At 47.0% G+C, this 15,418-nt stretch overlaps 2 protein-coding genes across 6 annotated transcripts in view; both read right to left on the bottom strand.

The window, feature by feature from the left end:
- LOC119460821 (organic cation transporter protein) overlaps positions 1–15,418 on the bottom strand; it is a 71,090-nt gene that overhangs the window by 35,413 nt on the left and 20,259 nt on the right. The window lies entirely within an intron of this gene.
- Positions 473–15,418, bottom strand: part of LOC119460825 (organic cation transporter protein-like) — a 93,897-nt gene continuing 78,951 nt past the window's right edge. The window contains 1 exon segment of the mRNA XM_049673219.1: positions 473–4,075. Coding sequence (XP_049529176.1) covers positions 3,988–4,075 — 88 coding nt within the window. The 3' untranslated portion in view covers positions 473–3,987.

Here is a 15,418-nt window from a genome sequence, read left to right as displayed (position 1 = left end):
GAACTGGCCAAGAATGACCACATATCAAGACCACACGTGACCCAAGTGACCCAAGTTGTCCACTAGGCCAGATAGCAGTCAGCAGAAAATTGTTTGTTAGGCCACATACTCAGTGGCCCATGTTGTCTGCTCGACAAGACAGCAGCCAGCACTTACCCAGTGGCCCAATCTAGTAGACAACTTGGGTCATGGTGTGGAAGAGGTTGATACGGACATACCGCAAAGTGGGTAAAGTGCCCAAAGAATTTGAGTTGCATTAATATGAAAACAGTGACAGATGGGCCTGCGGTTCTCTACAACCATATTCTCCGTAACTAGCCTGTATTTTTGATACATCGTAAACTTACTTTCATGATAATAATGATCAGACATTTATTTCCTCGCAATGGAGAGCGTGTGAATGAAAACAGATTCCTTCAAACGAGCATTCCGGTGACAGTTTCACTCAATCATGTTAGAACACAGCTTTATTACCTACAGGCGATGGACAGACTGTTTCAATAAGCTGTTTGAAAACATTTTATTTCTCAAAAGAAAAAAAAAAGGGTTTGGGGAGTTTTCATGTTGAAATCACGGTCTTATTATGAGGCAGGTCGTAGTGGGGGAACTCTGGATTATTCTGACCACCTGGGGTTCTTTAGCGTGCACCCAATGCACGGTACACGAGCACATTTTTTTTTTTTGCATTTATTCCCACTGAAATGCGGGCGGCTGCCGCGACCGGCATCAGTCATATCGCAGTAGCATAGCTCCCACACAAAATAATATGTTCACTGTGGCGTCACTTAAGTGAATCCTGACATGCCATTTCCAACATTAATTAATTAATTAATTAATACACATACCTAACAGGCACCAACTTGAGTATTGCGTGAGGGAGGTAAGAGAAACAACATGTAGCGAAAACAGCAGAACATAACTGACAACAAATCAAACAACTGGAAAAAGACGCCATTCACCATCAAGGAAACGAAGAACACCAACAACACTCTGGGTGATCAGAAACACGTCAAGTCTCAGGTTGTCAAAAGTAACCCGCAGTCCGACGCTGAGGCATGCCTCATAATCATATTGCGGTTCTGGCAACTAAAACCCTACAATATATTTTTTAAATTAACAAACGTTAAAAAAAAATTACACAGCTGGCCGACGCTGCTTCGAAGTCCTCGCACCAGATCTCCGTGACGTCATAAAATTTTGACAGAGTTTGCTCAGCCCGGTTAATATTTTATTTGTACTGCATTGTATTTTGAAAGAGCCAGAGACTGAATTTAGAAAGTTGCAAGAACGTTTACTTCGGCCCAAGGTGGGGTACAAGGTAAGAAATCTAACAGACGAACGTGGATATAAGTGATTTTTTCGTTTTTTTTTTGCAAGCGAAGTTTGTTTATGGCTAGCCTGAACGTCTATGTCGGTTCGCAGAAACTGTCATCATCAGCAATGACTCGAGCGTCGTCGTCTTCTTCCGCAGCTGGCATGTTGACGCGCCTGAGTGCAACCGCGCGAACGCGCTCGTGCCATTGCTCCCACGTTCGTCGCCGTTGTCTTCTTCCACACATGGGTCCGTTGCCACTCATCATTCCGGCGCAGAATTTCACTTCTCTTCTGTCATCGTAATGGGGAGGCCACGTTTACGGGGGTATGAGCCATTGCTTAAGGGGTATGAGCCATTGCTTAAGGGGTATGAGCCATTGCTTAAGGGGTATGAGCCATTCATTGTCTTACGTGACGGACAGATTTAATCTTGAAGCAATTACATCTTGAAGAATCGCAAGAGGCAATGGCGGGCGAAAGCTGCTAACCACGCGGCCGAGCAAACTCGAGGCATCGAACGCAAGCGCTCGTGGTTCGACAACTTGTCCCTTATCGGTGTGATTCGATCCGACGAACAGCGATACAATGCCTTGGAAGTGTTGAATGAACATTACGCTACTAGTCGAGAAGACCTTGGTGAATTTAGAGTTCGCGGTACGTGTAAGGAATCTTTAATCAACGGAAAACTGCCTGCTTTCAGCATTGTGAACGGGTACGTATACCCTCCATTTGTTGTGATAAGCTTCACTTATCATCCATCTTCCCGGAGTGGAAGGGCCGACGATATTTTTTTTTGAATAAATCAGTTGTAGGCCTTCGCTCGTCCTGTTCCCTTTCTGTGTCCCGCCTTTTGGCGCACTTTGTGTAAACACTGAAGAATACTTTCAAATCCATGACGTCACACTGACTTGCCAGCATTGGGGTTTCGGCACAAAATTCAGCAAATGGAACCTTGACATTTATTTCCTCTCCCGATAAACAACCCATTACTGTAAAATAATGAAAATATTGTCTCGAAACACTAATTTATCAGTCTAAGTTGTTATTTTAGTGTACTTTTAATAACGACGGAATCGAGTTATTTTATTTTATTTTTCTAGTTACATTCAGTGGAGAACAGCAGTGAGAAAGACAACCTTTTTTTTAATCACAGGTCACACGCGATCGTACAGAAAGCTCGGGGAAATAATAAGCCGGAAGAGCGAGAAGCCACGGCCACGTGTGATGATAATTGCAATAGACAAACATCCACACCCACTTCTTTGGCAGAGCAGCACTTGTATGGTGCTGTTCTGGAGCACTGGTGGCACCGTGGTGTTTAAGGGACACTAAAGAGATAAAATGTAGGTTGAGCTGTATTTACAGCTCAACACTACCAAAAGAAAGCTACGCCTGCCGTTGAGAGCAGGCTAGATAATCCAGAAAAGACGCAAGGACCAAGAACTGGTGGTGCCACTGTCTTGAAGTTTCCGCACCATCTCGACGTGACGTCATGAATTTTAACGGCGTCTGCGTGCTCCGGGCCTAGTTATTTCTCTGTCAACAAAGGTGGACAATATACTATCCTAAAGGAGCGAAAGACTCAACTTGAGAAGTTTCGAGAGCTTTCACCACCCCGCAACAATCCCAAGTACATGAAATCACTTCGAAATCTGTGACGTTACGCTGACGTACGAGCGTTGGGGTTTCGGAGCGAAATTCAACAAGGAGAAGTTTGGTCTTCATTTCCTCCTCTACTAACGAACCTTTTTGCGCAAGATTGACGAGAATATACTTTTGTAAGAATACTTTATCAGTCTAAGCTGTATTTTATTTTAGTGACCCCTTAAAATCCTGGACACACTGATATTATCGGGGTTGCGCTCAACTTTCTGACTGTGCAGTCGCATGACTTCGATATGTTTGAATGGTAATTCGTGGTCGTTAGTTAGTGTAAATTTTTGCGGTTGAGCCTGCGGTTGAGGAACAAAAAGTAGAACCAGGTCAAAGGGCCTTTGACTATCAACTCTAGTGGATAATCAGCACCACCTTAGCCGGGCCGTCGTTTTACCTTCTGTTCACACGTCCAACTATTATTACAATTCCTTCAGGTGCGAATTGACTAGCTCACTCGAATACTATTTTAGTTACTTGTGTTCGTTTCAATTCTTGCCTTGTAAACCACTGGACCGCTATCAAACATGAACTAGAACAAAAATTACTAGTATAGAGAACTTAAGTATGTACCAATTGACCCAAGTTGGCACAATGTTGTAGTATACAGAGGACATCGTACGTGTGATTACCTAAAAAATAGCGGCGTGCTAGCCACGTCATGTACCGGAGTAGCACGGCTACGTGACATGCCGACATACGTACATGCTGCAGTCCAACAACTCGCTTCCCAAGGACTAACCACGCCAGTGTAAGATTAAGTGGCAAATGTTGTAACGAAATTGCGTTTTCTTGTTATCTTGGCGCCCGACGGTTTGCACATTATCCGGATAACCGGACGGATGCCTGGTAAACTGTAAAGGAGCCACACATCACTATTCAGCAGCTGCTGGCCACTCGAGGATAGATCGGCGCAGGGAGAAGATGTTGACGGCTCCAGTCCAAGGCTTAGGTAACTTGGGAAAAAAAAAAAAAAAACTTATCGGCGCTCACATTGTGGGCGCAATTCTTAACACCTTTTCAAAGAGCACAGCCGTTCGAGATCAAGTTCATCTCCTTCTCATTTGTTTGGTTATCTAGAGTAGTAGGGTGTTGGTCATTGCGCCTCCTGCAGAGAAGAAAAGAAATCAGAGGACAATGTTGGGATTTTTCCTATATATCACGTGTATATAAAATTTATACATATATGTTTAGGATTCGAGGTAAACCTTGGCTGTGCTGAATGCCAGCGAATATACCGTCAGAAATATATGTGACGAAATCGAAAACCTGAGAGAATCCTGCCGGGTGGGATCAATGATAGCTACGAATTTGATCTCCTTTCGAGAAGCTATGATAGAATTAACGATAAGTAAATACATGTCAACTCCGTCGTCGGAACGAACTTTTGCGGCTGGCGTCTCCGCCGTCTTTGTGTATCACTCGCTCGTCTCTCATGCACTTTTTTTGAGAGGACGGACAACGCATACCTATTGAAAGAGAAGAACTTTTGTTTTTCTGCAAACTTCTGCGCGTCTTCCATGTTCTGGTACAGAGGATAACCTCGGGTTTCAGGTAGCCACACCGAAAATGCTCCTCCCAGTGTTGCGAGCATGGCTATTACTGCAAACGGGATCCAGGCTCCGTACTTTCCCTATGAGAGAGAGAGAGAGAGCGGGATGAAATACTTACACATTGCGCGTCTCTGTACGACGTGTCAATGTTCAGCACTCTATAGATATACCATGTATGCACAAGCCGCAGCATACCTTTTGTGAGGAGTCGGCTGTTTCATTACCTCAAGGGTTCATTTCTGTCGTGCTGAGTGAGATAGATAGATAGATAGATAGATAGATAGATAGATAGATAGATAGATAGATAGATCACATCGGATTAGCATGCCTACTAGTTATTTCAATGCGAATTAGATGTTATTGATGACGATGGTATGCACTGTAAAAGAAAGAAAAAAAAATAGAGGAAGGAAGGAAGGAAGGAAGGTAGGAAGGAAGGAAGGAAGGAGCATTTTTAGGGCCTAAATATTTTGTTGAAATATAATTTATGTGTTTGCATTGCTTCAGCATCATAAAGGAAATACCCGAGCATTTTGTCAGAACTTACAAGGTAGATGATGTAGGGCATACAGATGGTGATCGTCGAAGCGACCGACGAGGATGCGCCGAGGGCAAACGAGCGCACAGGAGTGGGCATCACTTCGGACGCCTGCTGGTACATGACCATGGCGGACGCCGTGCAAGAGAACTTGGCCAACATCACGAGGACGATGCCGGTGACTAGCGCCTCTGCATGCAAGAAGGCGGAAGAAACAAGTTTGAAACCCACTGCACTACAAAAGCGCACGCTTTGAAGTCAATTTACAGGTGCAAACTGGTACATGCTTGACACTTCAAACGTCGAAAGTATAAATTGCCTAGGTAAGCGAGACCGCTTTTCGCTCGATAAGTTTTACCGGTCAAGACAGTTTTCCGCGAGGGAATCAAGCTGTCATTTTACACGTTGTTCCGAAAGTCTCAGCATATTCTAGGATTCGCTTCTTCGACATGCAGCGTTTCTTGCGCATAACTTTTATAATATCCATGTATTGGCTTGAGGTATACCATTAGCCACTAGCAAGAATTCCTAAAGAAATATTCCTTTTTTTAGGTAGCTACCACGAAAACCTTCTGAAGCATCTTTGATGGCTTACGCTGCAAAAGGAGGTAAGGCGAAGCGCAAGCTCATTTTTAATTTGCACAGTAACTGTTGTGTACAGCAGTTAGGAAGGCAACGTCGTCGAGATTCAAGAAGGAAAATCAATCAATCAAATCAAATCAATGAGTCAATCAACCAACCAATCAATCAATCAGTAAATAAATGTTATTTATTCTATTTCACAAACAGACAGTGGAGCGGCGTATAAAAGCTGCCGTTTGGCAGCTTGACGAGCTCGCTGCCCACATTACAAGGGTTCATAGCATCACAGACATAATTATATATTAACATAATTATATATTAAAGCCTTAACCCTATAGCTTCGATAGCCTATTGTCTAGATCTCGCGACATACCGAATCTGAGCTACATTAACTCCGAAAGGAACGCTTAAGCTAGATAAAGCTGGTTTCGACGTCATGTGCAGTCATCCGAACAAAACATGTCGGCGTGTTACCTTCTCTGTCTCGGGGAACAGTGCTATGCGCACTTTAGTTTCCTACGAGGTTGAATACTCCAAGAAACAGACACAGCTGCATTCATTCACGTGCAAAGATGGCAGTTGGCATCTCCGTGATACTGACTCACATTGTGGGCTGCCATAAGATGTGAGATGGTTAGCTTGCTAATTCAAAGTTTGTGCAGTGCGAAAAATGTACTGGTATAAAGGCGCCTTTTTTCATGTCGCACACCCGTTTCAGGTTTTCGCAACGAGCCCATAAAATCTCACCGAGGCGCACGAAATGATGTGAAACTAATGTTTGACGTTTTAACCTCGCGTAAAATTATTCAGATCCAATGGATATATTGGAGTCTGTGTGAAGCGAAGCTTTAGTCAAGTGGTTAATGAAGTGCTCTGTGGGAATTTATGTTAATCATGCGAAGCATTTTGCAGGTAACTAACTATCCACTGTTGTTTTGGGTTCTGCAAAGCCTTAGCAGGATGACCAAATGGTTTGTGTAAGGTGAACAATCGTGTGTGGGACGCAAGCGTCTGTGACGACAGCAGCAAGACGCGAGCTACGACGACGTTCTTAGCATGAAGACGACGGAATGAAGACTGATTTCTTTACAGCGAAGCTGTATATGACTAGGATCCCGGGATTTCTTCGTCTCCGCTGCCAAAAACTCAACCAATCACAGCGGGAGGCGCGCGCCGCGTGCACCGCTGGGTTCCTTGGAGCCCCACCAGACGGCGCTCGCCTCCGCGCATCCGCTGCAGCGGCGGGGCCGGCTGTGCGGGAGAAAAAGAAAAGAACCAGAAAGCTCGCCTTCACGCATAGCGTCCTCCGCAAGCGTTTCGCAGTAAAGGTTACGGTTGCATAAGCTGCAGTTTCACACCGCCCTCTTCCTGTCTCATAATGTTAGGCCTAACATTTTTCGTTCCATCGCTCTTTGTGCGGCCCTTAACTTGTTCTCGAGATTCTTCATTAACCTCCAAGTTTCTGCCCCATATGTTAGCACCGGTAGAATGCAATGATTGTACACTTTAATTTTCAACGACAGTGGTAAGCTCCCAGTCAGGATTGGCCAAGCCTGCCGTATGCAGTCCACCCCAATTTTATTCTTCTGTAAGTTTCATTCTCATGATCAGGGTCCCCTGTGAGTTATTCAAGGAGAACTTTTTGTTGGGCTAATTGGTGCATGTTACTGAAGTACTAAAGTGCCAAACAGACAACACAAGCGAGCGGTCGTCCGTGTCTCTTCTTGTGTTGTCTGGCGATTTAGTACTTCAGTCCCCTGTGAGTAATTAACCTAGATAAACGTGCTCCTTTACCGACTCTAGAGGCTGACTGGTGATTATCTTTGGCTTCTGCACATTAATCTTCAACCCCACTCTTACACTTTCTCAGAGATCAGAGAGCAAACCGGGATAGCCGATATTCTAGTTCACATTAAGAGAAAAAAAATGGAGCTGGGCAGGCCATGTAATGCGTACGATGGATAACCGATGGACCATTAGAGTTACAGAATGGATACCAAGAGAAGGGGAGCACAGTCGAGGACGGCAGATAACTAGGTGGGGGGATGAAGTTAGGAAATTTGCAGGCGCAAGTTGGAATCAGCTAGCGCAAGAAAGGGGTAATTGGAGATCGCAGGCAGAGGCCTTCGTTCTGCAGTGGACATAAATATAGGCTGATGATGATGATGATGATGATGAAGCTGTAGCATATGCCATGTAGCATATGCTATGTAGCATATGCTTATGTAGCATATGCTATGTAGCATGTCAAGCATATGCTGTAGCATATGCTTGCTATGGTGGAGAAAGCGGCAACGACGGAAACGCCTTGCGACAAGCACGCGCTGCACACGGCAGGCGCTCCATCATCATGTCAGGGTTCTGAACGAGGCTGCTCGCGGTCATCGAGTTTTCTCTGTTTACGTGTGTGCGCACGCACCCCCAGGCGTGTTTACTTAGTCAGCTTATGTTTACTGCAATTCACAATGCCACTAAAGCCACGAGCCTTACCTTGTGTAATATTCTAACATGTTGCTATCGCATGCATTGCTTTGCCATTATGGCGAAATTGGAATTTTTATGCATCGTTTCCCGTTTCTTTGCGGCGTCACCTCGCGTTGTAATCAAAACATATATATTTTATTTTTTCGGTTTGGCTGAAACTCTCTCTCTCCCCTGGCGTTATTCACGTGCAAATACGCCCACGTCGCCCTCCAACTCGGCAAGAAACACGACGACGAAACGCAAAACTTGAGAAAGTAGGAGAAATAATAATAATAAATAAGCGTCGCTTTAAAGGGCCTACAAGTGCAATTTAAATGTTTTGCTTTTGCCCAAAATACCAGTCTTTGAGAGGATTAGTGCAACACAAAACAGGTGTGGTCCAACGACGAAGGCAACGGCATGACGACAGCCATAATCATGACGATGACGATGACCGCATGACGACGACAACTGTGACGAAGACGACCCGTTGATTCTCACGTTGGGGACGCACTTTTGAATGCCGAATAAAAAGATAGAGGAGAGTTGCTGTTCCGGCGACGTTTTGTAGAAGGATCGCGACAACGATACCCGTCACAGACGCCACAAAATATCGCCGCAATAAGTATATGCTGTCGCTGTTAGAGGCCTCACCGGGAACACGCACGAGCGCTCACCTTTGGGCACGAGGCAGAAGGCGATGCACGATGCGCTGACCATGAACTGGAAGAAGACGTTCATCCAGCGACGTCCCAGTTTCTCCATGGCCCACCAGGCGATCACGCAGGCTGGGAACTCGACGAGGGCCAGAAGGAAGAAGTTTACGAACTCGTTGCCGCTCATGTTGGTCACGTTGATGCTCATGCCGTAGTATGCCCCCGCGTTGGCGACCCTTGATGACGGGGCGAAAGCATCACTGACTCAGTGGTTGAGAGCTGAGATGGCTGTCTTCTGCGTGGTTAATCAGATGATCGATTTATTTTCTTGTTTCAACGTAGACAGCGCGAGTCTCAGCATGTCAAGCGAGGCAGAGGTAGCCTGTGGCTTTGCTCTTTCTCCTACTGCCCCTGAATATGTCAGTGGTCTCAGTCTTGACTAAGTTATGCAGGCGTCAAATATATTAAATCTTATAATGGCTCAATGTCCCTGTCGAAATGGGCATCTACTCCAGAGCTTGGACGAATCAGCGGCGTTTGGCTCGGTAGGCAGCCGGTGCATTTAAATACTTCAGAGCTCCCACCCTATCGTCACAGCCACTTGTTCATTGCAGTAAAACGGCCCTGTTCTTTACGCACTGCTCTTCTTGTGGATTTCATTAGGGGCCTGCATAACCACGGAATAAAAGAAATCCTCTTATCTATCGGAATTGAAAGTGAGCATACTTACCGTTTCCCCCTTCGCATCAGAAACGGATACGTGGCAATGGAACGCTGAGGATAGTTAACACTGTTTAACTGTAGTGTAGTACAGCTTTGTGTAGATGGGAGATAATTATGTCATTTATAAGTTTGCACAAAATTGTAAAACTGTGAACACGAGCTCGCCTGCCTTGACAGCTTGAAATGATTTCCTACTGGTCATATATTAGCATGTGGTGGCGAAAGAAGAGTAGCTGGTTGAAGTTGAACATTGAAAAAAAAAATCGCTGTCGATTACGATACTCACTGATGCGAAATTTGAGTGCAGCTCTATACGTGTTTTCATTACGCGATATATTGCAGCATCGCACCAATCCCCGCACCGACTGTCAGAGCCGCGACGCGCGGCGCTATATATAGACCAACCACGCAGTTGCCGCGAAGCTTATATACACAACCGTAATCTTTAACAGGAAACGCTTGCGACGAACGCTATGCGCCAAGGCGAGCTTTCTGGTTCTCTTCTTTCATTCCCCCGCATGGCCGGTGCCGCCGCTGCCGCGATGCGCAGACGTGAGCGTCATCTGGTGATGCTTCAAGGTGGCTTCCTCCGCTTTACTCCTCGCGCTTCCTTCGCTGTCGCCGTCTTTCATCCCCTGCTGCGCTCCGCGTTCACGCTTTCTTCCTTCGCTGTGCTCGTTCGCTCGGTTACGCCGAGGGACGCCGACGCTAAACGCAGGCACAGGCGCCTAAGAGCTGCACTCTAAAAGTGAACTTACAAAACTTTCCGGACGTACCTTTTGAAAACATTCGTATGCTCGCGACATCCACATTCCGAAGAGAAATGCCAAAAGACTAGAGCTTTTCACTGCGTAAGTATTTCGTTATGTGGGGCATGGCATGTGCTTCGGTGTTGCCGAAAAGTCTTGTTTTTCTTATTATAAGGACGTCTGATGCTAGGAGATTCTTGCCAACAGTTCTTCCCCCATTCGCTCCCATATTCGATGCTTTCTCAAATCATAATGTTCCACACGCCACGTGTAGTACAGCAAGACACGAATATCAGAATACGTACGTGCATTCGCTGTCTGTTAGCCTAAAACAAGCTAGCATTAGGAGAGAGAGAATAAACTTTATGCAAAAGATCACACGAGCGTAGGTAGCTCCTCCGCTGTGCAGTGAGTGGTCCCCTTAGTCCAGGAGTCCAGCGAAATGGCCATTAAACTTAACATTACTTTCGGCAAAGTTTACATACCAGCTGAGCGTGATGATGAGAAAGTTACTACGGACTTTCGGCATCCGCATGAGGTCAGCAGTAGACGACTTGGCCACTTTTTCTTCCTCTACGAGTTTCCTCTGGACCCGCTGGCAAGAGAAAATGATAACGCCATTAGGTATTCGGTGTCGAGAAGATCACTCTCAAGAATATGTCTGTTGCTTTGATACGAACGAGGGCAACTTGCTTGCCACGTTTTCTCGTGAAAAAGAGTAAGGGAAAGAGAGAAATCGCGTATAATACTTGAGAACCGATTTCTTCTTCGAGAACATATTTTTGAAAGTAGTTCTTTATCTTCAATTTGTTGAAGGCATTACTACACTTTCGCTTCAGTTTAGTACTCCGAAAAAACCAACCATTTATACGCGACTTTTTTTATTTATTGATTACATGAGGGGCTTTCCTAGATTTTGGAAGGTGACCGTTGTTTCTTGAGCCCTACCGATAGCCACAGTGGGGGCAACTTTCCCTGTCCATGTGTACAATTACAGCTTCCCCTTTCACGATGACCGAAAGGATAACTGTTTTATCTCTGCAGCGTAAGCAGGTCAGTCGCATTACTTCTCCCCGCAATTTTCTCGCCTGCACAACTGTTTCCCGTTCTCTTTCTTGTTTGATGGACACGAGTCTACCGCAGCGCCAACCAGGGGGGCACTATCAGGTTTTCGATCAATAATGCCGTCAGCGAGGAACGTTCCGATAACAGAGCCAAGTGTGAAGGAAAAGGAACGCGACAGAACAAAAAAGCGAATGCACGTCCTGACGAGAAGGAGAGAGAGAGAGAGCTGCTGAGGCACGCTCGATTAGCCAATTACCTCCAAGTCGTTGGCCAGGCTTTTTGGCGGGCAAACGCCGTTTGTCTTCGCGACGCGTGTCAGCACGCGGGTGGCTTCGCTGAAGCGGTCCCGCGATAAAAGCCACCGCGGAGACTCCGGCAGCAGCCTGGAACCAAGAAGAGACATGTGTGCAAGCACGTGAGCTGTGTGCACGTGAATGTTATAGGAGAGCACAACGTTTGGCTGGCACGCTGAAACAGCCCTTTAACACAGCACCTAGACAATATTGTTGCCTAAATGTGCAGGCAAAGCCATCAGCGCGTAAAAGAAATTCGCGATTGGTGGGTGTGTCTACCAATCGCCAATTTTTTAAAAAAATTGAAGGCTTGGCCTGCACATTTACTTTCTCTTACACATCCTTAAGCAGGTCATGCAATGCGTAGAGCAGGTGACTCCTAGGATGGGATCCGCTGACGCAATGCAGAAATAATTGGATGTCTCGGGGTAATGAAAAAAGGACTCTAGGAGAAAACATGAAACAGGCTGCTGCGGCTGGTGATGATGATTATGGTGATGCTGAGGACGTTAAAATGACGGATATTCATCGACGTATTTATCCGTGCGTAAATGCCTTCAGCGGTCGGACGAACAACAACAACACTTTGCGGAAAGTGCTTCGGAAGTGCTGCAAGTCGTCGACTTGGGATTGGTAATCAGGCGGGGGCTGCTCGAACGGGGGCCGCCTGAGTCAATAAAAGTAGTGCCGCCGCGGTAGGAAGTCCTGTATACAAGTGACGCTGCCCAGAGCACGATACATTGTTCTAGGGACGGGGAACTGAAAACAAAAGCTGTCATACGCTATCAGTTTGACGTATTTTACAGCATAAGCTGTTATGGGCTCATTCCAATAGCCGTTTCGGTTGGCGATGGTGTCCGCCGCCGCTTCCACCGCTGGTGTCCGGTGTCCGTAACCGCTATCGCCAGAAATGAGAAAAAATACTCGGTTCCCACCTGGATCGAACCCGGGCCCACTGCACGGGAGTCGATACTCTACCACTGAGCCGCGCAAGCGCTTGCTATGAGGCAGCAAAAAAATCCCCTATAAACGCGCCCTAGCGCGCAATCAACGTGATCCCGAGCCTCCGCCAGTATGGTGGCGCCATCTAGTTAAAGCGCCTGCACAACCGTAATCAGAAGGCGGGCACGCACATGTTGGACACGCCTGCAAACGCAGCGTGCCCGACATGTAAGTTGCATATAACAGTTGCATGCTGCATGTAACTGGGGACCTGGTTAACTGAAGCAGGCTAGGTGACCATTTGTCACCAGCCCGTTGTGAAAATTTCAATCAACGATCATCATCATCATCATCATCATCAACAACAACAACGTACCGTGCCACAGGTTAAGGGATGTGAGATGTGCGCCGCGTATTTTTTATACCTCTTCGGTATACGTTAAGGCGTCTCCTCGCACGGTACGAACCACTGCTGAAGAAGTGAATCGTAGAGCTACGTGCGCGGCTACTACCAGGCATCATCGGTCTCAGCAGACTGCTGTGCAGAGAGCATTACAATCCGCAGCTCGCCATCGACGCCGGGCGGACAGTTCAGATCGTTATCCTCAAACGAGCCGAAGAGACTTTGCCGCGAAGACCATGTTGTGGTGGTGCCGAAATTGGAGGTATACTCATGAGCCGCTCCACCAGCTTACGCTGTGACTGTGCTGCGTGTTCCGCGCAGGCCTGTGAATTTTTTTCTGTGGGGTGGGACATGCTGCTCGGTTACCGGCAATCCCAGACTGTTCCCCCATCAGTTGGATGTGTGACTCTTGAGAGTTGCTAGGGAGTTTCCCGACAGCTTGCAGTCGCTCAAACCGTTATTCAGGAAGCAATGAGTCAAGCTGCGTCTGACATTCACTCGCGGAGCCCTCTCTGAACCCCGCAGTGCCTCTAAGAATTGTTTTCTGTGAAGAATCAGTAAAATTTCGGGACGGGTTCTTACACTGAAGAAGCCACAGGCAGCGACTTGTGTTCCAGTTCAGAAATTCATTTGTTATCAAGCACACTGCTGTGGTACAGGTGTTGTGTTTGGACTCCTGGACACAACGGCGAAATAGCAGGATCTCGGTCGCAAGACAAATGCTTACATCTAAGTGTACGTACCCTATTAACAGCGAAGTCGTTTAAACCAGCCGCAATTTTTGGTGCGTAGCAAGAAGCCAGCCGTAATTTGTGGTGCGTAGCAAGAAAGTACCAAGAAAGAAAATAAAATAAAATTTCTTGCCGAGGCAGGATTGGAGCCCGCGTACCCCCGGTCCCAAAGCGAGCGTCGTAACCACTAGGCTATACAGCCACGCCTGCAGAGCATGCATAGCATGCATTTATGCAAACCATATGATTGCGTTCGAGCGTCGTCGTCTTCGTCCACAGCTGGCGCGTTCGTACGCTCGTGCTCTGCGAGGTGAAGAGGTTTTGCGCGCTATGAGTGCGAGAGAGAAACGCTGAGCCATGCACCCTCAAGGGCTGCAGAAGATAGCGCCAATCTTTCCTTTCACGGAGCGGGTCTCGTGGAACGTGGTGTCGGTGTTGCAAGCTGCGCTATGCAACGCGCAGTGACGGCCGTCCGAGACGCGCGAAAAGAAATTATCATCATCATGAGTAATAAGATGAAAAGTTTGCGTGCACTTTCGGAAAGTGCTGGGCTACGATCGCCCTGCTTCGCTGTTTCAAGCGTTGCGCGGCCGAGTGCAAGGTTAAGCTTTTATTGCGATAGCAATTATATGGACACTCAAAAGCAGATTTCTGCCGTCGGCGTCGCCGTCGCCGTCGCCGTGAGGTTCCGTATGACGTCATTTGGAGATGAAATCGTCGCCGCGCGCCGAACGCTGTATGTGCGAGTGAAAGGGCGCGAGGGGCCCGTCTTTCACGGGGAGTGAACGCACGGCGGAGAACAAACGCGCGTTCTGCGCCGTGCTCGCTTTAAGGGCTGCAGAAGTAGGCGTCTCTTTTCTCCTTTACAATCACTATATATGTAGAGCAAACGCGCCTTCTTCAGACGCGCGAGAGGCCATGGGGGAGGGGGAGGGAAGGGAGGCGACGTTTAGCTGTGGCACCAAGTGCCTATTTATATCAGAGGCTCCAGCAACAGTCACCAACGCCGCACGCATTTTGAGCTAACGCGGGCAAAACGCCGATGGCGTCGACAACAGTTCTGCGTGTTGTTGCTACCAAAGCGGCTCACCTTACTTCGTCTGACATTGCTGTGTTGCTATCGCATTCATTGCTTCGCCCTTAGGGCGAAACTGTGATATTTTTTTATTATTTGGCGAAGAATTACTCATCGCGTAATAAGCTTTATATGGAAATCCGCACCTGTATCGTCCGCCTTTGCCTGCCGTTCAGGTTTAACTCTGTGCGCCGTTACATCGTCACTAACCAGCGGAGCTTAAAGTTACGAACAACAAAGGTGGAGATAAATGTCAACTCATGGAGTGCAGTGTGCATGGCAGGCGTAATATATATATATATATATATATATATATATATATATATATATATATATATTGTAATGAAGCAGAGGCCGCCCCTGTGTATGTGCCGACTGAAGAGGAAGACGAAGTATCGTGCCGTGATCGCGAGTGAGCCCCGTGCTACGAAAAGCCCTTGCAGTGCCTACCTTTACGTAGCGTTCTTTGCAAGGTTATCGACGACAATAAACCTCGTCGCATCTCGTCGTCGGGACAATAAACCTCGTCGTCGGGAAACTGCACCAGTCAGTTTCCCGCTTCAGTGGGATCTCGACGACGCAGGGGTGAAATCGAACGCCGACGAGGGGAAGGGGAACGACGAGTTTTTGATCGGCGATCGGTTTCAAGACGTCTCGGTGAAAACGGAGACGCGGCGG

The sequence above is a fragment of the Dermacentor silvarum genome, chromosome 8 (assembly GCF_013339745.2).
Source record: "Dermacentor silvarum isolate Dsil-2018 chromosome 8, BIME_Dsil_1.4, whole genome shotgun sequence".
Taxonomy (NCBI): domain Eukaryota; kingdom Metazoa; phylum Arthropoda; class Arachnida; order Ixodida; family Ixodidae; genus Dermacentor; species Dermacentor silvarum.
This window is presented reverse-complemented; position numbering and strand designations above follow the sequence as displayed.